Source organism: Neophocaena asiaeorientalis, unplaced genomic scaffold (assembly GCF_003031525.2).
Source record: "Neophocaena asiaeorientalis asiaeorientalis breed wild unplaced genomic scaffold, Neophocaena_asiaeorientalis_V1.1 scaffold548, whole genome shotgun sequence".
Classification (NCBI taxonomy): domain Eukaryota; kingdom Metazoa; phylum Chordata; class Mammalia; order Artiodactyla; family Phocoenidae; genus Neophocaena; species Neophocaena asiaeorientalis.
In genome coordinates this window covers 957203-979818 of record NW_020172009.1, presented here as the reverse complement: position 1 = coordinate 979818, position 22616 = coordinate 957203, and the positions used below count along the sequence as shown (strand labels likewise).

The 22616-nt window shown below is 44.9% G+C and overlaps 1 protein-coding gene across 1 annotated transcript in view; it reads left to right on the top strand.

The window, feature by feature from the left end:
* GLRA1 (glycine receptor alpha 1) overlaps window positions 1-22616 on the top strand; it is an 80419-nt gene that overhangs the window by 13492 nt on the left and 44311 nt on the right. Inside the window, exon 2 of the mRNA XM_024749821.1 lies at window positions 18716-18843. Coding sequence (XP_024605589.1) covers window positions 18716-18843 — 128 coding nt within the window. The remainder of the gene's footprint in view (window positions 1-18715; window positions 18844-22616) is intronic.

Sequence of the window (22616 nt, the reverse complement as noted above, 5' to 3'; positions counted from 1 at the left end):
ACAGTGACAAGCAGAACAGATGTGGTCCTTGCTCTCACACAGCTTAACTTCTACAGGTGGGTACAAACAAAGGAACAACTTGGGAAACTGCAGAATTTCAGGCCACGGTCAGTGCTCCAAACCCAGTCAAACAGGAGTATGGGACAGAGAATGGTTCACTGGAGTCCATCACAGGATGCCTACGCTTTCACACATGCCCACTATCTCCCTTAAAGCTTATATCACGTGGAGGTGAGCAGGTGGGAAAGGACTGTTTCCTTTTACCGATGAGGAAACTGAAACTCTGAGAGGAGCAGTGATTCATCTAAACTCTCACAGCCAGTAAGTGCCAAAGGCAGATGATCTCATTCCATGCAGAAAAGTCAAAAATACTGAGGATGAAAGATTAAATAGGGGAAAAAAGCAAGTAGCATAATAGTATGTATAGTAGGATCCTGTTTTTATTTTTTTAATGTTTTATTGTTCTCATATGGGGAAAAAAGTCTAGAGAAATGGACCCAAAACTGTTTATAGTTGTTATTATCTCTTGAGAATGAGACTATGGGGGACTTTTATTTCCTACATTACATATTTTAGTAATGCTTGGATGTTTTACAACAATGTATATTACTTTCGAAAGCTGAAAAGTAGTTTTGTTTTTTTTTTTTCAAAAACAAAAAGAGGATATCAGAAAGCATGGGCACAAAATCAAACTTGGAGGCAGAGCATAGCGGGGACAAGGTCACCAACGAGTGTCTATTTAAGCTACATTCATAGTTTTCCATTCCCTTCTTTGTTTTTTTTGGCCACACCATGTGGCATGCAGGACCTTCGTTCCCCCACCAGGGATCGAATCCGTGCCCCTTGCAGTGGGCTCAGAACGTGGATTCCTAACCACTGGACTGCCAGAGAAGTCCCTTCCATTCCCTTTTCATGTGAAAATGACATCTGTGACTCCCAACCCTGTGCCTGACAGACAGGAATTCCTCTAAAGAATAATATTTACATAACATGTATTTAAAACCTACCAATAGGTTGCCAGGAACTTCTCTAAAAGTGCCATATGCATTAACTATTTAATCTTTATAGCAACACTATGAAGTAGGCACTGTTATCATACCCCTTTTGTGGATGAGGAAACTGAGGTGGGGATCTTCCCAATCTGGGATGGGATGCCTGTAGGCCACCCTGCCAATCCAGCTCAAAGTCTTCATATGCAGAAAGACATTGTACAAACCTCTCCAGAGATGTGGAGGGGCAGGGTAGACGGAGTAGAGTCTCTGAGGAAGAAAACTGAGAGGCTCACTCCAAACCACAGCCTTTCCCAGTGAGGAAGAGAGGTGAGGAGAACCTGACAACACACTTCCCCTCAGTTCTGCTACCCAAGGCCCTGATTTCCTTCCCATCTATCACCATTGGGTTTATGAAGACACTAAAGAATATAAGAAATAATACTAGGCAAGAAATAAAAGGGGGGAAAGGACAAGAAGGGGGAGAAAAGTGGGAGACACACAGAATAATAAAGAGGAAAGAGCACTCAACACAGGTCTACTCTGGGTTCAGCCAAGAACTCACTGTGGAAGTCTCTTTCCCTCCCTAGACTACAGTATTCTCATCATCTGTAAAATGCATGGGTAGACTGTACTAGATGACTTTTAAGGTCTCTCTCAACTCCATCATTCTAGGATTCAGAAACAAATGAAGGGAAAGGAAGAAGGTAGAGGAATAGAAGGGGAGAGAAATGTTGGTGGGAAGAAGCAAATGTTAAGGAGGAAAAATGAAAGGAGGAGGAAAAAAGGAGGTATCTCCCAAAGCAGGTGGATTCTGCTTATTTTGTTGAAAGAGGAGATGGAAGGACTTTCACATCAAAAATTACAACGATAAAAACTTTATTCTCAGGCAGCCAACTCCATGTCTCATCAGTGAGAGCCATGGCTGATATTGGTGGGGGCCATGGCTGATGTTGGTGAGGGGGTGAGAGCCATGGCTGATGTTGGTGGGGGCCATGGCTGATGCTGGTGAGGGCCATGGCTGATGTTGGTGAGGGCCATGGCTGATGCTGGTGAGGGCCATGGCTGATGTTGGTGAGGGCCATGGCTGATGCTGGTGAGGGCCATGGCTGATGTTGGTGAGGGCCATGGCTGATGCTGGTGAGGGCCATGGCTGATGTTGGTGGGGGACATGGCCGATGTTGGTGGGGGCCATGGCCGATGTTGGTGAGGGCCATGGCCGATGTTGGTGGGGCCCATGGCTGATGTTGGTGGGGGCCATGGTTGATGTTGGTGAGAGGCATGGCTGATGCTGGCTGGGGGCATGGCTGATGCTGGTGGGGGGCATGACTGATGTCTAAGGAACAGGGGCCTGAAGGGAACTGTGGAAGGAGGGAGGATGTTGCCTTATTCTCTGGCCTGAGAAAGAGGACAGCCCCTCCCTGACAATGGGCAAAAATGATTAGCATATTCCCAGGTTCTGGGAGATGTCCTAGGGAAATGACTAGAAAATATGCCCAAGGGAGCTACAACAGCAACATTACCACATTGTGCCTGCGAGGATGCAATCCAGAGAACCATAAAACTGAGAAAATCCCCCAGGCCAGGAAGCAATCTTCCAAGGTCATTTCTTTCCAACCTCCTGCCTCTAAGCAGCCCTTCCCTAACTGCCCTGTGCCAAAGGACTTAGCACAGAATGACACTCAGTCCTATTCTCTAATCTTTTCATAGTTGTCTGAGGCATCCCAGGCATTGAGGCCCTTGAAGACAAAGAGAATGCTTCCAACTGATTGAATATACCCTTAATCCACATGGCAGGTGCTGGGCACACAGTGGGCTTTTCACACCCATCTGATAATTGATAATAGAATAAAATGGTTCTAATTTCTTGCTCTCTCAATAATATCTATTCTGTTGCTTAACACTACAGTCCAAACATCCTTCCTTCTGCTTACTCCACTGCCCCTGTTCCAAAGTCCAACCTGTCATTTGCCTGAGGGGACAGAGCCTGGCAGATACCTGCCTCTGCAGAAGTGAGCTAGAATACTCACCCTGCAGGTGACATCTCCAAATCTGGAACTGACCTCAAGGAAGAAATAAATAGATAGGATCACCCTATGAAATGAGAAGCACAGGTACAAATAAATTTAAAAGACCATAGATAATTGTTCACTTAACATAGAATGAGCAACTTCTGTATGCCAGGTTCTTGGCTAAGCAATTTATCTGAATCTTTTACTCCTCCAACAGACCTAAAATTAGAATTAAGTATTCCTAGTTTACAGATGAAGAAACTGAGGCTCAGAGAGGTTAAGCAACTTTCAAGGTCATACAAGTAAGTAGCAAATTCATGATTCTAACCTACTCGTCAGCTGATTCATCCTTACAATATGATACCAAGAGTTCAGCCTGTACGTGGACACTGCCGGAGACAAGAAACTCACCATCTCCTTAGGCAGCCTCTCCTATTACCGGCTAGCTCTAATGGGTAAAATATTCTTTCCTCACATGTATCAGGCAGCTACCTCCCTATATGAGAGTCCCATCTGCCTTCCCTGGTCACTTGGAACAAGTGAGTGGGCTATAGAAGGTACCTAAACTGTGGAATCAGAAAGATCTCTTTCTATTCCTCCCCTACCACCTACTAGCCATGTAACTTCCACCATCTGTGCCTTGTTTGCTTCACCTGGACAATAGTAACACATATATGTACCTCGCATAGTCTTTTGGAGAAGAAGAAATAAATAGTATTTGCAAAGGGCTTAGTTCAGTGCCTGGCAAATAGTAAATATTCAAGAATATTATTTTACTAATTTGAGTCTCTCTTCCCATGATAGCCTACAGAGATTTGTTTAAAATGATCTATGTTTTCTCTGAGCCAAATTATTCCTTACAGGTCAATTTCAAGTTTGTTTACCAGCCTAGTTGTTCCTTTCTGGACCTGCTCCAACCTATTAATGTCCCTCTTAAGATGCAGAATAAATTAGCCACGATTTGAAGTACAGCCCACATCCAGTATTTCCTGCCATACCTGCTTCTTTTAGTCTTCAGGTTTTTCTGAAGTTCTTCAGAATCATCAGGTGTAACCTAGACTGGCATAAAATTTTAGTGAAGAATATTTGAATCTTACAAACAGAAATTTTTATTTTTATTTGTAATAATGGCTAAGATACTAAGTGGTTTCTATCTATCACTGCATCAACACTTGATTTTCTCCTTTAACCCCAGCAATCCTAAGAGCACTATCATTACCCTTACTTTACTGATAAAAAATTAATAAAACAGATGTGAAGAGGTTAAGTGACTTGCCCAAGATCACACAGCTATGTGTCAGAATCAGATTTAAGTTCACCAAGCTATCCTACCTCCCGTTTCAAGCGTTTATGGGATGCTTACTATATACATGCACTTTCGGGGATAAAAAGAATATGACACAGGGAGAAGACATAGGCAGGGCAGTTTAATAGAAAAGGAAATGTATGGCACCAAGCTACACTGGACTTCTGAACTACACTGTCACAAAGATCTCTCCTACTCCCCTCCAGCACATTCCAGTGTCTATGGCTTCTCGGGCAATGTGAGTTAAAGGAGAAAAAGGAAAAAGAATTGGTCATCTCTCTTCTTCGGCTTTCACTTACTCACCACTACCTTCAGCCCTGGCCCCTAGTAGACTCCGCCTGATGAAAAATTCATTTTCAAAAAGGAGCCAAGCTGCTGGTCCTGCGGTGGGGACGGGCCCGTTTACACTGGTAGAGTCTTTCTGCCTTAGAAATATTCATACCCTTTGACTCAGCAATTTTGCTTCCAGGGCATGGACAGAGGTTTGTGACCAAGGGGGCTTTTCACAGCATAGATTATAATAGCTTAAAATTGGAAATAGGGGCTTCCCTGGTGGCACAGTGGTTGAGAGTCCGCCTGCCGATGCAGGGGACGCGGGTTCGTGCCCCAGTCCGGGAAGATCCCACATGCCACGGAGCGGCTGGGCCCATGAGCCATGGCCGCTGAGCCTGTACGTCCGGAGCCTGTGCTCTGCAACAGGAGAGGCCACAACAGTGAGAGGCCCGCGTACCGCAAAAAAAAAAAAAAAAATTGGAAACAATATAAATGGCCATCAAAGAGGGGTGGCTAAATGAATGCTAATACCACCACACACTGAAATACGCAGTCATCTAAAATCGTGTTTCTAAAGGTGTAATAACAAGAGAAAACAAAATTCTCCTTAGAATCTTCAGTAAAAAACCAGGAAACAAAACTGATTATAATCTATAGAGGGAAAAAAAAAACCTAGAGGAAATTTACTAATATGTTAACAGTAGGTATCTAGATAATGGGATTTCCAGGTGGGTTTTTTTTTTTTTTCTTTGAACCGCATTGTATTTTTCCAATGCGTGTTCATTGCTTTTATCATCAGAGGAAAACGTTATTTTTTAAAGGATTGAAAGAATCTGGTCTGAGGGCTGCCGGCCAGCTTGTGAAGAACAGTTTTTGCCACTGGACGGTTTCCATCTGTGCGGCAGCGATTACTACTCCGTTATCATCAGATCATCTTACTCCTATTGATTGAAATGTCAAAGTAATTCTATTAATTTACTACTTAAGCGATAAATTACTAAGAACAGAGCAGGAGAATTACCAGAAAATGTTGTGGTACTCCTCTAGATGTGAGTGTGGGTGGTCCTTGTAGATTCAAGCATAAAATGCAAAGAAGCCTCTGGAAGTTCATATATTCATTCCCTGTCATAGAGTTTAGATCAACCAATGAAAATCTGAATCAATAAAAATTGTACTGAACATTTACAATGTTCCAGGCACCAAAGAAACACTGCAGAAGAATTATTTATTCTGTACCACAACCCTGTGAGCAGCAACAACTTTTACCCATTTTACAGATGCAGAAACAAAGACGGACAGGATAAGTAACTTGTCCGAAGCCGCACAGCTAGTAAACAGCAGAGCCTGGCAGAATTCGTATGCTTAACCCTGGACCATGCTCCTGTTTCAATCCAGAAATGAGTTCTTATTTGTGTAGTATCTTATGCTCTCTTCAACATGATTTCTTTTTTTTCCCCCCACTTGGCCATACCGCACATCATGTGGGAACTTAGTCCCCCGACCAGGGATTGAACCCGCGCCCTCTGCAGTGCAAGTGTGAATTCTTAACCACTGGACCACCAGGGAAGTTCCACATAATTTCAAATAGTGATTTATAAGTTAGGATAGGAGGGATCTACACTCTATAGATGAGGAAAGTGATGCTTCAATATACTAAAGGACATGCTCACAATCACAGAAGAAAAAATCGAAAGAGGTAGTAGCCAAACCTAAGACTTCTGACTCTACAGCCACAGCTTGTCCCATTTGCCTCTGAGCCGTGCAACAAGAAACAGAGGGCAGTGGAATTTGGGCCCCACGTTTTGTCCTCCTATGAGCTACAGGGAGGTGACCCTGCTGGAGGATCCTGAAGGTACAGGGTAGAAAGGAAGGAAATCCCAGAAGGAAAAGAAGTCTCAGTAATGACCCTTGCCATGCTTTCACCATTAGCCCTCCTTCCTCCTAAAATCAGGAAGGGACACTAGCCACGGCACCTTGTCCTTCCCTCATCGTACACCTACCTTGCTTTCAGCTCATTGAGTCCCACAGGCTTCACTGACACGTCTTCTCCTCAACACTCCTCAGTAAATATTCCTTATAGGAGCTTATACTAAACCACAGAGGAGCAGGAACTTAAAACAATGCATATATTAAAGTTGAGTGAGCTGTATTAGCACATTTGAACAGCTGCTCCAAAACATATGGCAAAATTCCACCTCAATTAGATTGATATATCAACTCAGCCACCAAATTACCTTGATTATGTCATTTAAGCTTTCCAAGCCTCGGTTTCCTCAAGTGAAAACTAGAGAAGAAAATGGTATCCACCTCATAGAGTGGTTGGGTGGATTACAAAGCATGTATGGGAAAGTTCTTAGCATTGTGCATGGCACCCAGAAAGCGTTTGATCATTGGTAGCCATTGCTATCATTGTTAGTTAATCTCTGAGTCAATTTCCTCATCTATAAACGAAGATGATCATCCCTACTGACATTGCAGAGCCGTAATATACAGTCATTAATTTATAGCAGGTGCTCAAAAAACATCTTTTCTTAATGCACAGGATGTCCCGGTCCCATAATTCTATGACTCTTCTTCCCACTTCTTCCCCAAGATGTTGGAACCTGCTGAGTGAGACAAAGAAGTTCCACCCCGCTGAGCATAGCTGCAGCTCTTTATCTTAGAGGATACAGGGGAATCAAGGAGGGCTATTTAGAGAGTTATTAGAGCCCCAGAGCTTCTGTAAAACTCTGTATTTACATATAAATACCCACTTCAACTAAATCCTCTCCACTCACAGTAAAGTATTCTCTTTCTGAAGACCAGTCACTCAGTTTATTAAAGGCAGATGCAGATTTTAATCCAAGTTGCTTTTTCTACAATTTAAGGTCATTTCTTCCTCAGTGCCCAGTGAAGATTATTTATTATTTTCTCAACATCCTCCTTTGAATCACAGTCTCCTGGATGCTTGAAGACCACACACGTCCAAGCTTCACTCTTATGAAAACCTCTTTTTTTCTCTGGGACAAACAGATCCCTTTTGCTGATGCATTTCCTATGGGTTCATTGCACCTTGGCTTATTTTCCACTATAAGTTTGAACTAGTATAGATCTCGGAGGGAGAAGTGATATATTTTTCTAATAGGCTCAGATATTCAAGTACTTACTTGTCTTCACACTCTCTCTATTAATTTGGGAGTTCTTGGAAAACAAAGGCTATGGCATATCTATTACTGAGATACTTTTAAGAGAAGACTCTGGGGTCAGGTGTACCTAGGTAGGTTATTTAACCTCTATGAACCTCAATTTCCTCATGAGTAAAATGAGGGTAACGATATCCAACCCAAAGCATTATATTCAGGATTAAATACTGCAGACAAAGCTCTTTGTGTACGGCCTGGTACTTTATAACCACTCAATAAGGGCTGTTATATTTTTATTATTTATATTCTGCTCAGTCACCTAGCACAGTCTCTGACACACAGTAGGCACTTCCTAATTACTTGGGATAAGTAAATAAGTGAAGTAACAAATTAATGCCATCTCAAACGAGATGATTATCTCAATGTACCTAGTGAATGAAAAAATTTCACTGGCCTAAGGGAAAGAATTTATTCCCACAGCATCTTTAAGCACCATGGCCTTTTGCCATTCAAATGACACCTGCAGTTGATAAAGGCAGGTGGTATTTTAAAGATGGGTGAACTGAGACAGAGAAAAATAAAATGAAAGACAAGTTGACTACAGAGAAATTCTGAGTGACAATTTAATAAATAGTCAAGAAGGGTTTATCCATCCCCTTCCCGTCTTTTGGGACTGGCCAAATAGTCAAGCGGAAGATGCCCCAGACCCTGGTCATGTTAGGTCTCTGCCATCTGAGACTCTGAGAAGGTCTCTTAACCTTTCGGTTGGTCCTCAATGTCATCACCTGTACATGGAGATGCTGTCATGGGGGTGGCATGGGGATCAAATGAATTGGAAGCGCCAAGTAAACCGAAAGTGTTATTTGTGTGAAAGGGATCACACTTTCACACAAATAACATATTCTTCTCAATCCGTAATTTCCAATTCCCAGAGCTCCACGAGTTCTCACTCATAGTTCCAAAGAATCATACAAACATTTCTATTATAAACAAGAGCAGCTCCTCAGAGGGACTCTGCAAACCTCCATCATTTGGGAGAGTCAACAGAGTAGTGTGGGCTTTAGAGACCAGCAGACTGTTCGGCTCTGACACTTATAAGCTATACGACCTCAGCTAAATTTCCGAAAATGCAAGCATCAGTTTCCCCATCCACAAAAAGGAGGTAATGCTGTCATCTTCATAGGATTGTTGAGAAGATTAAATACAGTAACATATGTAAAGGACCCAGCACATAGTAAGTACTTAGTGAGTAGTAGCTATTAGTATCATTAGCTAATATCACAACTTTATCTATTTTTATCATATTACTATTTCTCCTCAATATTTACACTCCTGGGTCTTTGCAACAAAATGACCATTACCTGCTGATCAATGCAATCTTTTTTCCCAAAACTTTTTGTCTAGAATCCCTGAGCTCCATTCTCTGCAAAGACATACTTTTCCAGGGAGATTTATCTGATTAAAAAGAAAACTGCATTGAAGGTAATGAGAGCCATTTGCTCTCCTGTCCGACTTGTGGGATGCACGCTGATTACCCAAGGCCTGATAAGAGCTTAGACTCAGGCAGAGTAAGCCCCATAGGCCTGTTCCTCAGCACTCAAGCCTCTGAAGAAACCCCCCCACCAGCCCCGAATTCCTCTCATTGTAACTCATCTGGGAGGCTACTTGATGCCCACAGCCCTAAGCCAAGAATTCTTTAACCATGGAACCAGATTGCAGAATGACACTGAAGGTCAGAGGCACAGGAAAACTTCCCTAAGTGAGATACACAGGGACAGTCAGGGCAAAGTGCGATGGCTGTTGTAGAATTATAATTAGTGACCTAAGGGAGGAGAAATGCACAGACATAGGTTTGACCTTGGACACTGATCTGAGTCATTCTGTGGGAGGGCCGTAGATGCTCCTAAAAGAAAATGGGATGGTTTCTTCTATTTTCTTGCCTTGGATTTTCCCAGAGGACATTAGGGTTTTCCCCAGGGACTGATTAAAGATATCAGGGCCAGAGTTCAGGGCTTTTTGACTCCAGTCAAATCACATCATTGATCCCAAGTACCCGCACAGCTGAATTCCACTTCCTCTGAAGTGCCAGGTGTATAATCATCCATTGAACAAATATTTACTGAGCCCTGACCATGTGCCAGGCTCTGTACTTCATGAAAACCACACGGAAGAAGCTTGCCTAAGTCATGCTCTCGGGGTCTTGTCTACATAACACATGATTGCCCCAATTTGGGGGAAAGGAAGGTTAGAGAGCTGAAGGTTGAGCTTGAACCAGAAAACACCAAGGGCTGCCATGATTCCAGCCTTGAAACATGCACAGGGGGTAAGAAGAAGGGAAGTGAGAAAAGAGAAAACATCGACATAGTTTAAGCAAATGCAGTGCGGTATGCCAGAGTTACACAATCAAGCCACATGTTCCTTAAGACTTAATTTGCTTATCTGTAAAATGGAGACAGACATCCCTACCTCTCAGGTTGTTGAAAGGATAAACTGTGATAAAATATGTAATGTTGTCTTTTGCCACTGGACAAGAACAATTAAAATGAAGCTTTCTGAAAATAAAATGAGATGCTGTGAGTGGTAGACACTCCCTCTCCAGAACACACTTGATTATCTGCAGGAAACTCTACCCTCGATAGACTGGGTTTAAAGAGCTATGATGCTCTAGGAGGACCAGGGCTGGGGTGAAGCAAGTGAGGCACCCAGGGCACAAAGTTTAAGGAGGCGCTCACTCTCAGGTCTCCGCAGGTGCAGGGCTGGAATGTACACAACCCTGAGAGTGAGCGCCTCCTTAAATTTTGCCAGGAGCCTCACTCGTCTCACCCTAGTTTGTGGGGATACTTTTTTTTTTTTTTTTCAGCAATAGTTTTTTAGGGCACAAAGTTTAAGGAGGCGCTCACTCTCAGGTCTCCGCAGGTGCAGGGCTGGAATGTACACAACCCTGAGAGTGAGCGCCTCCTTAAATTTTGCCAGGAGCCTCACTCGTCTCACCCTAGTTTGTGGGGATATTTTTTTTTTTTTTTTTCAGCAATAGTTTTTTGTTTTGTTTTTTAACATCTTTATTGGGGTATAATTGCTTTACAATGGTGTGTTAGTTTCTGTTTTATAACAAAGTGAATCAGTTATACATATACATATGTTCCCATATCGCTTCCCTCTTGTGTCTCCCTCCCTCCCACCCTCCCTATCCCACCCCTCCAGGCGGTCACAAAGCACCAAGCTGATCTCCCTGTGCTATGCGGCTGCTTCCCACTAGCTATCTACCTTACGTTTGGTAGTGTATATATGTCCATGCCTCTGTTTGTGGAGGGAAGGCTATGGAGAACACTCTGGAGACAACGATAAGGAATACGAGACATCCCTAGAGAATCAGACTTCCCTAGGGACAGGGGAAGAACAAGATGGAATCTCAAGGTTCCTTTCAGCTCCAAAGATCCAAGATTTTATCTTACTGCAGAGAGAATCATGTTCAAATACTTGTGCTTCTTACCCAGATAACGGTTCCTTAAAAGAGGCAGATACAGCTGTAGGAGGTGGGACAGGAAGGGAGAAGGGTGTCTTGTTTCATAAGACCTTGGGGAGAAGTGGGCTCAGGGCATGCCAACTGTGACATTCTGCTCCCGGGGGTGCTTAGCAGATCATGAAGTGAGACTAATAAAATGTCAAGCACTCCCAGGCCAGCCTAAGCCCCTTACTGCAATCAAATAAAATCAGAATTGCACAGCTGGCCAGGGGAAGCCAGCTGTTGACCTGAGGATGCAACCCAGGCAAAGCTGATGGTGACCAGCAAGGCCCAAGCCCCCGGTGTCAGAGCCATGGACAGGAAACTGGTTCAGCCCATAAGGCCAGAAAGTGCCAGCCCCACTCCTTCCCAGGAGTCTAGGACACCCAGCCCTCCCACCATCTCTCCATTCCTTTCCAAGGACAGCCTACAGGCAGAAGAAAGCTTTCTCCCCCAAAATACACAACGTGGACATTGACAAATGTCAGGTCTTTCCAAAAGTGCACAGAGGCAAAAATTCATAAAACTCAGAAAAATTCTGATTCCTGTCCCCACTGGCCCCCAAATACTACCTTCCTCCTCTGAAGCACTATGGCACTCCAATTATGTCCCTAGGCTAGGTGGCAACCTCTTATAATTGTTTATACTTACCTAGCCTAGTCTATCTGCTGAACTATAAACAACAAGAGGACAAAAGCTATTCATCAACAAATGATCATTGGGAATTCCTTGGCGGTCCAGTGGTTAGGACTCCGCGCTCTCACTGCTGAGGTCCTGGGTTCAGTCCCTGGTCGGGGAACTAAAATGCCACAAGCCTCACTGCACGGCCAAGAAAAAAAAGAAGACTTGATCATTGATTGCTACTACCTGTCAGGCACTGAATGAGAGAGACACAAACCCGGTCCACATAGAGGGCCTCGTCTGTGGGCAGTGACATATGGATCTGCCTCTCCTCCACAGTGCCTTATTCAGATAGTGGGTGTGTAATAAATTTAAAGGATGAGAGGCCTGTAGAGCAAGAGGACCCCTGGAGGTCAGAGGAGCCCCCCACTCCACAATCTAGTCCCTTGACAGAGACTGATAATCCATCCTGCTACCCTTCCCAGCTGGGTCAGGCCCCAGAACCCATCTCTGAGCAATCATTCAAAGTAAAACTGTTTACCATGCCTGATCTAATCCAAAACTTCCATTTCACAGATGAAGAAACTGGGAACCATCTGAGAAAAGAAAAAGAATTAGCCCATGACCAGAGAGAAAGTTAGATACAGAGCCGAGACTATATCCCTGTTTCCCAGCCCAGCCTTCATGTTTTTCCCTCTATTCCACAGTGAAATTGTATCTTAAGTAAATGCTCATGGAAGAAGAGACCTTCAAACAACATCCAACTAGTTGACTTGGTACAATACTTTCTGCACGGAATAAAAACCAGCTCATTAGATTACCTCCCTGCCAAGGCAAAGGGGATGTTCTGGCCCAAGTCAGAGGACATACCGCCTGGGAACCAAGTTGGACACCCACCATTTGGAGGTGTCTTTGGAGAGTGCATTTCCCAAGCTTGGCCAGGCCACAAGTCAATTTAACCAGAGAACAGCTGAGAAATCCAGATGGATTATTCTTCCTGTAAAGGCACTGAGGAGGCACAGTCTTCATTAACTTTCAGACGCACCATAAGGACACAGAACAGGGGGTCAAACCCTGGCTACTCCCAACCTTGCAGACTCAGTGTTCCATCCTCAGCTCTCATCTTTGCCCTTTTTCCCTCTCTCCTTCACTCCCCCTTCATTTCCTCACACGCACACTAAACTTCTCTTAATTCTCCAAGTCCTCACTCACCTCTAGACTTTATACATGCTGTTCCTTCTACTCAAAACACTCTCCTTCCCTATTTCTTCCAGGCCAATTCCATACCCAACCTTCATATTTTACTGTAAAAGCCACTTTCGCCACAAAGCTTCTTGGAGACCACCCCACTCCCGCCAAGTGCAGTTGGGTGCCCGTCCTCTGTGCTCACAGACTTCCTCGGTTACAGTACTGGCCACACCTCAGACACCTCCACTTGCCTCTTCCTCTCTCCTTCCTACCTCCCTTCTCTTCTCACTCTGCACCTCCGACTCCCTCCCCCAGCCCTATGCACCCCTCCCTTGGCTATCCTCAGCCTCGGAGTCCCTCTTCTGCCCCTCACTTCGTCCTTCCTCCCTTGTTCCCACCCCTGACCTCCTGACTTCTCTGCCCATGGTGAACTCGGGTGCGTGGTGCCATGGAGGGTCTAACTGAAACTGTTTCTCCCCAGCCTCACTGCCAACCCCAGCTCATTTGAAATTCAGATTGACAGCTGCATATTGATTCCCTATTTCCAAACGATGCTGCAACTAGAGAATGAGAATCTGAGCATTGATCTGGCCGGTCTTCCAGCAAATCCCTGAGAAATGAGCTGTTCCACTGGAGAGAAACGTGGAGACTGCGTGGAGAGGAAGCAAGACACGAACACAATCATACTCCCCCAAAGGGGTCCAGACAAATTCAGGTCCCGAGACCAGATGCAAAAAGAAGAAAAAAAACAAGAGAGGGAATATTAACAGTTACTAGAAGGATGGTTTAGAGCCAGAAGGGCTCTTAGAGATTATTCTAATCCCCTCATTTCATAGCTTGGGAAACTGAAAGCTGGAAAGGGAAGTGATTCACCAAAGGTCTTGAAGCTCCCACTCATCTTTGTCACCTTGCCTCCAGTGCCACTGTGGAACCGGCCCCTGGACTCTTCCACAGTCTCTGTCATTAGGAGTGAAAGCTGATGGTCCTTTAAGTGCCAAAGTCTCCTAGTGTGACAAATGCCCCCACTAAAAGGCGATAGACAGTTCCAGGCTCTGTCCAGTCAGTGCAGCCATCCCCATAAGCCCTCTCAGCGAGGGACAGAATGCTTGGTCCCGGGAGACCTTACGGTCCTTCTGAAAATGACTAGTAATCAAATCTGTCTAAACCAAGTCTGATTCACCACATGACATTTCAGTAATCCCTGAAACAATTTGCATCATTTCCAAATACTTTTATAGGGTCAGCAAATCCTAACAATCACGTGTTTCATTTCTCGGACTCATTCCCAGCTTCCGTGTCCAGTACCTTACTGTCTATAAGCAAAGTCCTCAGCTCACCAGAGGCAGTGGCTCCGAATGTGCACAAAGGGCCCCTGGATGCATATTTTCTCTGCACAAAGGCGCAAAGCATAGATTTACTTGAGAGGGCCCTGGAAATAATTCTGTGCAAAATGTGTTGTCTAAATATAGCCAGAAATGTACAATGACCATCAAGTGGAAAGGCGTGGCTATTCTGACATTCAAATGGAGGATTTATCTGAAAAAGAATTAGAGAAATTTTGGACTAGGGCAGTAAGGGATGGGGGGATGATTTTAGGTCGTTCAACACATAATAACGTAGAATGATTATTTCAGTCCTTCTCATTATCTCGGGAAGAAAAGTCTCAGTTAGGCGTTACTATGCTCTCACACCTTTCTTACACTAGCTGATCTTCCTTTGGAACTGAGGGGAGGCCTCGGGTTCGGGACTTCAGCCAGCAACAGTATATAACTAGGATTTTTAAACACTTCTCTTTCTGTTTGGTTTTCACTGTACACACTGTTATGGCTGTCCTCTATCACGGCAAGTAATACTGGTTTTTCGTTTGGGAAGAGTGAAGTAAGTTTTTTTTTTTTTAAAGAAGTGAGACAATTCAATGAAAACTTTTAAGTGACTAATAGTTGAAGTGGTACAGAAACAGGGCGAGAATTGTGAACGTGATGATATCCAAGAAACCACTGGTCCACGTTACATGGGAGAGGCTAGACTAGAGAATCTCAAAATTTCCAAGAATTCTGCTGTGAATCACCTGACAAAACACAGGACCGTTCGACAAGTCACAACTACTTCTTCCCCATTTTTAAATGTGGGAAAATTAGAGTTGTGTATGTCGGGATTGCCGGCAGTCGGATACGTGTTTTGATTTTCTTGGATAACAACACGACAAGCTTCACAAACAAGTAGTAATAATAGCTACTATCATGATCTATACCCTTCACAGGTTATAAAAGTTTTTTCCTATACATTGTAGCATTTGGATGAGGCAGGACGTGAAAATTTGAGTTCTAATCCTTTCATTAGAGTGCTGTGTGACCTGAGGCCAGTTACTTAACCTCTCGAGTCTCCATTCCCACCAATTCAGCTCCCCATGCAAGGGTTGTTAGAGAGGCAATGGCCAGGTGACCAGACTGTAAACACCTTGCTGCAGATGTGTGAGCTAGAATAACCAGATGACGCTTCAGATTTGTGGAGTATTCCGATATTAAATGGCATATTTTGCTAATAGCAAATGGCAGCAGATAATTTGGGGTGAATTCATTCTCTCACTGTACTGCCTAATGGGATTCAGGCTTATTAAAGAGTCCTAAGGGCCAGAGATGGCTGCGCTGTAGTAATTGCTGGGAGGGAGTACCACGTTCCCAAATCTTATTATCTGAGAGGAGGGGCTTAGAGAGAACAGGAGCTTATGAAAGCTTCATAACTGCCACTCCTAGAGTGGTTTGAGAAGTGAATCATAGCAGCAGCAAAGTCATAAATCACCAGTTGCGTGCCTGTGGTCCCCTTTGCCACACCAGAGCCACATAGCAGCCATGGGTGTGGTGCTGAAAGGAGAAAAGGCTGGGACTGTGGTACCAACTGTGAGCCATGGAAGGCATCTGGCAGGACTTCCCCATCATGTGGGGACTATGGTGCAGCTGAAAGCAGCAGTGAGACCAGAAGAACCTCCAGCCTGAATCTCAACTGCTACACACACACGCACACACGCACACACACACACGGCGAACCATCCTTGGCGTTTTTTACCTGTGCTATCTCAGTTACTACTTGTGCAAAACTTCTTTGACATATCAGGCAACCAAAGTTCAGAGAGGCTAGGTAATTTTCCCATGGTCACACAGCTAGTAAATGACTGAAACAGGATTGATTCCATATCACCTGTTCTTTCCACTCTTTTTGAAGTATTCTCCATTACATGTGACAGTACGTTTCAGTAACACAAACATAATATACCCACCGCATACATACAGCCATGAAAGTATTTGACACTTTCACACTCTATACCCCCTGTCCACATACATGCCACATGTCCACACAAAAATGTCCACACTAAATACCACGTTTAACAACACATTTTGACAGGAACACAGGTCTTCACATTTCTGCATATCTGAATCTCTGTAACACAATCCACTGTACATCCACAGATGCCCCCATGCATGCTCTAGTCCCCACACACACTCGTACACATCCATCCATTTATTCACATAACATGCATACACATCACACCTAGAAACCTACCCACATCACACAAACTCACAAATATCCATATTCACACCTACGAAAACAGGATAATGCATTTGTCCCTCATTCTGTTCATCAAAACGAGCCCTTCAGGATATAAATAAGGAATGTTCAGATTACTAAGCATGAGTGTCTAAATCATCCTGGAATACCTCTGAACCTTCAGAGGAATAACAGATTATTTTCACTATTTTTCATTAGTGGGTATAATGGTCTAATTATTTTAAAATTGTTAGTCCATGTATGTATATTTATGAATACTTCTACTAACCAGGACATTTGATTAATTAAAGTTGCCTATTATTCATTCGTTCATTCACTGTGCTATTACTGAGCACTTTATATGGGAGACACACTGTGGTAGATACAATAGGAGATTAAATAAACAAACAATAAATACAACCACCACGATTGCTGGTCTTGGAACAAAAACACAAGTAACTACCTGACAAGGTAGCATGGCCATGACATGTGCAAGACAGGAAAGGCCCCCGTGAGTGAGGGGACACAGAGACTAGATGGCTCTGAAGCATCTAGTCCTAGAGAATGGGAAGACGACGTCGGTGCCACCTGGGCATCTGTGGTCTGGAGAAACAAGTTTGGGAAGGAAACTGCGGCATTTGGTTTGGAATGAACTTGAGGCCTGGCAGGACATCGAGATGGACACGCGCCCCCACCCCCAGGCATTTGCAAATGAAGAAAGGGGGCTTAAGGGAGAGGCCAGGGTGGAGAGAGAGATTTGAGAGCCACCCATTAGAGGGGATCACTTAAACAGTTACAACTCTGAGATCAGAAAAGGAACCGAGGCAAAGAACAAGACAGGCAGTACAAACCCTTGGGGGACACGACGTCCTGCTTGGCTAGGTGACAGAAGCTCTCATTTTATGCGACACACACAGGCATCTCTATACATGCACTTCCTCCAACGTACCAGCCCTACAGCACGCACAGCAGGGCTGCACTAGCTTCCAGCTATCTCCTGGGTATAATTTCAAGACAGGGAAGCTCAGTTGCCCAAAGCAACTGAGAAATAATTGATCCTCAACCCTTAAGCTTCCAGTCTTGACGGTTCTAAGAATCTGCATGCCTCTGAGAGTGTGGCAGGGGAAGGGCCGCTGTTCTTAGATATCAATAATTCTTACTGTGGCACGAATGAAGACCTATAACTACTTTGTTGAGGGTGGTGGTGACAGAAACAATGTGTAGCATCCCCGGCAGTTGGATTTCAAATCCCCCAACTCTTGATACACTGAGGCAAGCTGCCACTGATTGACTCTGGGACCTATGTCAGTCCCTTCACTAGCTGTGCCTCAGTTTTCCCAACTGAGCTTTTTTTTTTTTTTTCTTGCGGTACGCGGGTCTCTCACTGTTGTGGCCTCTCCTGTTGCGGAGCACAGTCTCCGGACATGCAGGCTCAGCGGCCATGGCTCACGGGCACAGCCGCTCCGCGGCATGTGGGATCTTCCCGGGCCAGGGCACGAACACGTGTCCCCTGCATCGGCAGGCGGACTCTCAACCACTGCACCACCAGGGAAGCCCCCAACTGAGCATTTTTGAAAGTATATGAGATAGTCCCATAAGTACAGGATCTAGACTTGTTGCAGGTTCTGAGAAGACCCGAGGTAAAGACGCCTGATTCAATGTGTGTTCCCAAATGCATTTGACTTTGGCATCTTTTTTTAGAAAATTAGTAACTGATTCTGAAGAGAAACTTTGGGGGAAGGCTGGACTATTTGATCTCTAACATTCTTTCTGGCTGCACTGTTCCACGGACCTCTGAAAGTACAGGCACCCAAAGCACAGGGCTGGGCCTAGTGGGAGGTTAACCCTTCAATCTCCTCTCCCAGGGAAACCAGCAGCCAACTGTGATTGCCCTAAACCTTAGAGATACAGCCTTAAAAGAGTCAGCAGCTTCTCAGCATCAATCAGACACTCGGCTGCCTGCCAGGATCCCACACTGGCTAATACTTAGGCTGGGTAAACAAGGTAGCGTGGGCCTTACCTCATTAAGGACTCCTATCACCTATTTCTCTAGTGGCTCTTATGGCTGGGTAAGCGACAGGGGCTGAGCAAGACTGGGATCTGATCACAGTGTGAGAAAGGGCCGTCATTAACCCTCTGCTTTCTCTCTCCTTTCTTAGCCTTGCTGCTTCTAAGGAGGCTGAAGCTGCCCGTTCCGCATCCAAGCCTATGTCACCCTCGGATTTCCTGGATAAGCTAATGGGGAGGACCTCTGGATACGATGCCAGGATCAGGCCCAATTTTAAAGGTAGATAAACTTGCCTTTCAGAGCCCCAGGGGTCTGCTTTCCTAGATTGTGGCAGCGAGCCGCATGGAATTGTATGCAGATGATATATACAGGGTATGAATTCCATGACTCTTTCCTCTACCCGAGGCAGATACTGTTCGTCAATTCACCAAGACCAAACAAAGGCTCGGAGAGTCCAACTCAACAGTATCTCTGGTTACCAGAGTCAGTACGTGAATTAAACCTACTTGCTAGCTCCGGTATAATGGACAAGAGATTAATGTGGAATGTGGAAAAATGGGTTCAAGTTTTGCTTCAGGCACAAAATTACTCTCTGAGCTTAGATAAGCCTCTTGCTTTTGCTGGGCCTCACAGTCTCCTCTTCTCCGCAGGCATGGAGTTGGCTGTCTCTGTGTTTTTTAAACTATGCTTCGTGGAGTTCTGGGGCTTTTACCCTGTGTCCCAAAAGGGAGAAACAGAGGACGGGATGAGCAAGCCCACCCTTGCTTCTCCCCCAAGCAGCTGCACTTTTATTCGTCTTACATGAGAAGCTGCCAACTACCATTCATCCACTGAAAGCTTCCCCTGGATTAACAAATAATTTTGGAACTCTCTTGCCCAATCACAGTCTCAATTTCAAATGCCTAATAAGGCGACAGGGAGAGACTATGGAGAAATAGAGGAGCAGTCCCCTCGAAAGTGGGCGGCGCCTGCTTAACCCCAGCGAGTAGTTAACCTACAGGAATGTGGGTCCCATGTTGCCAGACCATCCAAAAGTCCAACGAGAGCCAGAAATCAAGATTTACGAGAAACTTCTTGAATCCTAAAACATGTAAATTCAAACAAAACACGTTTGGGAGCCAGATATGCCAATTTACAAACCATAACTGAAGCGATTTGGGAAGTTTCTTTCAGCTCACAATCCTATGAGATCTTAATGTCTTACATCAAGAGCGGACCAGTTCCCTTTGTCCACTGATGCCTTAGGAGGCTCTAACCATCTCTAACTGCTGGGCAGGTTTTCTGCAGGCACAGTCTTAAGGACCTCCTTGGGAGTCTGTGACCCTCACCTTCCTCCTAGCACCCCTGCAAAAATCTTATTTCAAAGACCCACAGCCAACCTCCTAATCAATTCTTGATTCCAGATGCCCTTCCTCACTGTTCCTTTTGGCTCAAGTCCAAGACCAAACAAGGGATGTGACAGCTGGTAACAGCCACCTAATATCTGCTCACTCTGTCCCCACCCTGTAAGTCCCCTTCTCAAAGCTCTCTGCAAACAGAAAACAGTCTGGGAAATGCAGTGAGGTTTGTTTGGGGGCCCACCTCCCACCCCTGTTTACCTCAAGGTGCCTTGCTCCTAAGGCCGTTATCCTCCAGGATCGTTAGCATAAACTTTCTTCCCTCAAGGGCAGATAAGTCAGCACCCAAGCCCTTCACCAGGGTCACAATCTCAAACACCCCCAACACCCAGAGGGGCCCGGCACATATGGTACATGATTGAAGTGGGTTGGGGATAAGCAGAGAAAACCAGAAAGCACAGGCTCCTCTAAGGGCTGCCGCTTCTCAGCTCCTGCCCAGAGCTGCCAGGTAGGAATGCAGGCCCTGGGCAGTGGACCTTCCAAGATAAGACTTAAGTCGGGGGGTTTATGTGAAATCTTCCAAGTTCGCAGCTAAATCACATCTTTGAAACACCATTGGCCAAATCAAACACACCAGAGAACTGACCACCAGGTTGCATCTGCAGCAGTTTTCAGGAATTCCATCCCAGTGCACCCCCTGGTGGGCTCTCTTGGAACTCCAGCCTGAGTAGAAGTGCCTTTGTCTTCTGCTCGTTTGCTGAACGTGGGTGCATCCAGGGTTCATGTGTTAGTGATCCTTTGTGCATACCACTGTATTTGGCACAAAGAAGGCCCTCAATAAGTCTGTCATAAATGAATGAATGAACGAATGACCCCACAAATATGCTAAGTAGAGCTGTTAAGTGACTTTCCCAAGTCAGACTGCCAAGACTGGGGAATTTAACCCAGCTAGCTGCTCTGACTCAATTCTCTAATACTACTGATTTATTTATTTGCTTATTTCCTGATTCGTTTATTTATTTACTTACTTACTTAGCAGTGAACATGTTTAAGAAATAAAATTTCACCCAGACTATAAGACCGTTGAATCGGGGCCCTTCCCCTCCTCGCTTTGAAAACCTTATTCCAAGCACTTGGGCCCAGAATATACAGTACTAGATAATCTCTTAGTCCTCTCGCAACCCTGCACTATCTCTAACCCCTACAATCCCCTCGACGATGTGGGCTTTGAGCAACAAGTGCAGCTTCTTGGAACCTCACCCCAGGAGGCAGGGAGCAAGCTTTCTCTACTCTCCCTGTGGTGAGGGCTGAGACACTGGTTGCAGGGGACCCCTGCCCCTGAGCCCCATGGCCTCTTTCATGCTTCCACCCAGGCACACATGAGATTCCCAAAAGCCCCCCGCAAACTACAGAGCTCCTGAAAAGGCCAGGCCAAGTAGGCCCCGTGACCCCGACACAACAGGAAGAGGCCTGCCTGCTTTGAAAACTCCACAGCGTGATTAATCACACAGCAGGTTCCTTCAAGCACCGGAAATTGCCTGCTCCTGACTCTCTAGATAGAGGGAGGGGATATGGGGATATATGTATATGTATAACTGATTCACTTTGTTATACAGCAGAAACTAACACACCATTGTAAAGCAATTATACTCCAATAAAGATGTTTAAAAAAAAAAGAAAAAATCAAAGCTAATGCACAAAAGGCACGATGAGCAAAATATCAAAATGTTCAATAAAGATGAGATCCAACCCTGAAAAAAGAAAAAACAAAAAGATAGGGGGGCTGGGGAGAGCAGCCTCCGTCTGCGGAACATAGTGGCAATGTAACTCGAAATACTGAAGTAAAGAGCTCGAAAATTGGATTCTAACCCTCCCGCTACTTACCTGATATCTGTGACCCAGAGTAAATCACTTGACACATCTGGGCCTCTGTCTCTGCATCTGTACAATGGTCCAGTAGGACCAGGCCCTGTCAGCATCGGTATTCTGTATCTTTGCTAAGACTTTGCATATCACAATGGCTCCCAGGATCAGGGGTACAGCCCAATGCAAACATATACACAAAAGCAAAGTTAAACTTTAATATTTAATGAAATATATACATTATGCTGCTGCCAAAGGCAGCCAGATTGTAATTTTCTTGAGGATAATTTAATTTCAGATTTATTTCAATGAACCGCACCTCCCCATGGGATCATTTTTGGCTGGCGTCCTCTCGCACACATAAATCAGGATCTAATTTATATGGGAGTCACAGCACCAGACACTTGCAGGGCCTAGGTGGGAACTCTGTGTACGTCATTTCAAGGAACAGGCAGTAATTCTTTGGGGCATCTTAATGGTATGAAGCTAAATGAAAAGAAAAACCTGGATCTGAGTCTAAATGAGGGGAAGAAAACCCTAGTGGGCCTTTGTTTGGGTGAAAGTAACCAAGGAGGCAGGCAGATTCCCGCTCAGCATAAGGACAAAGTTTTTAGCAAGCAGAGAGATCCAACTATGGAAAGGGCTGCTCGAGACAAAATGAGTTCCCCACTGCTGGAGGTGATCAAGCACTAAGCCTTGCATGGGTAGCAGCGGTTCCTAAACCTGGCTCTGCATGAGGATCACCCAGATCGCTCGTTAAACAATAAACTCTGGGCTAATCCTCACAGGTTTGGGTTCACTGGGTCTGGGGCTGAACGTGGGCCCAGGAATCTGTAGTTTAACAAGTTTCCC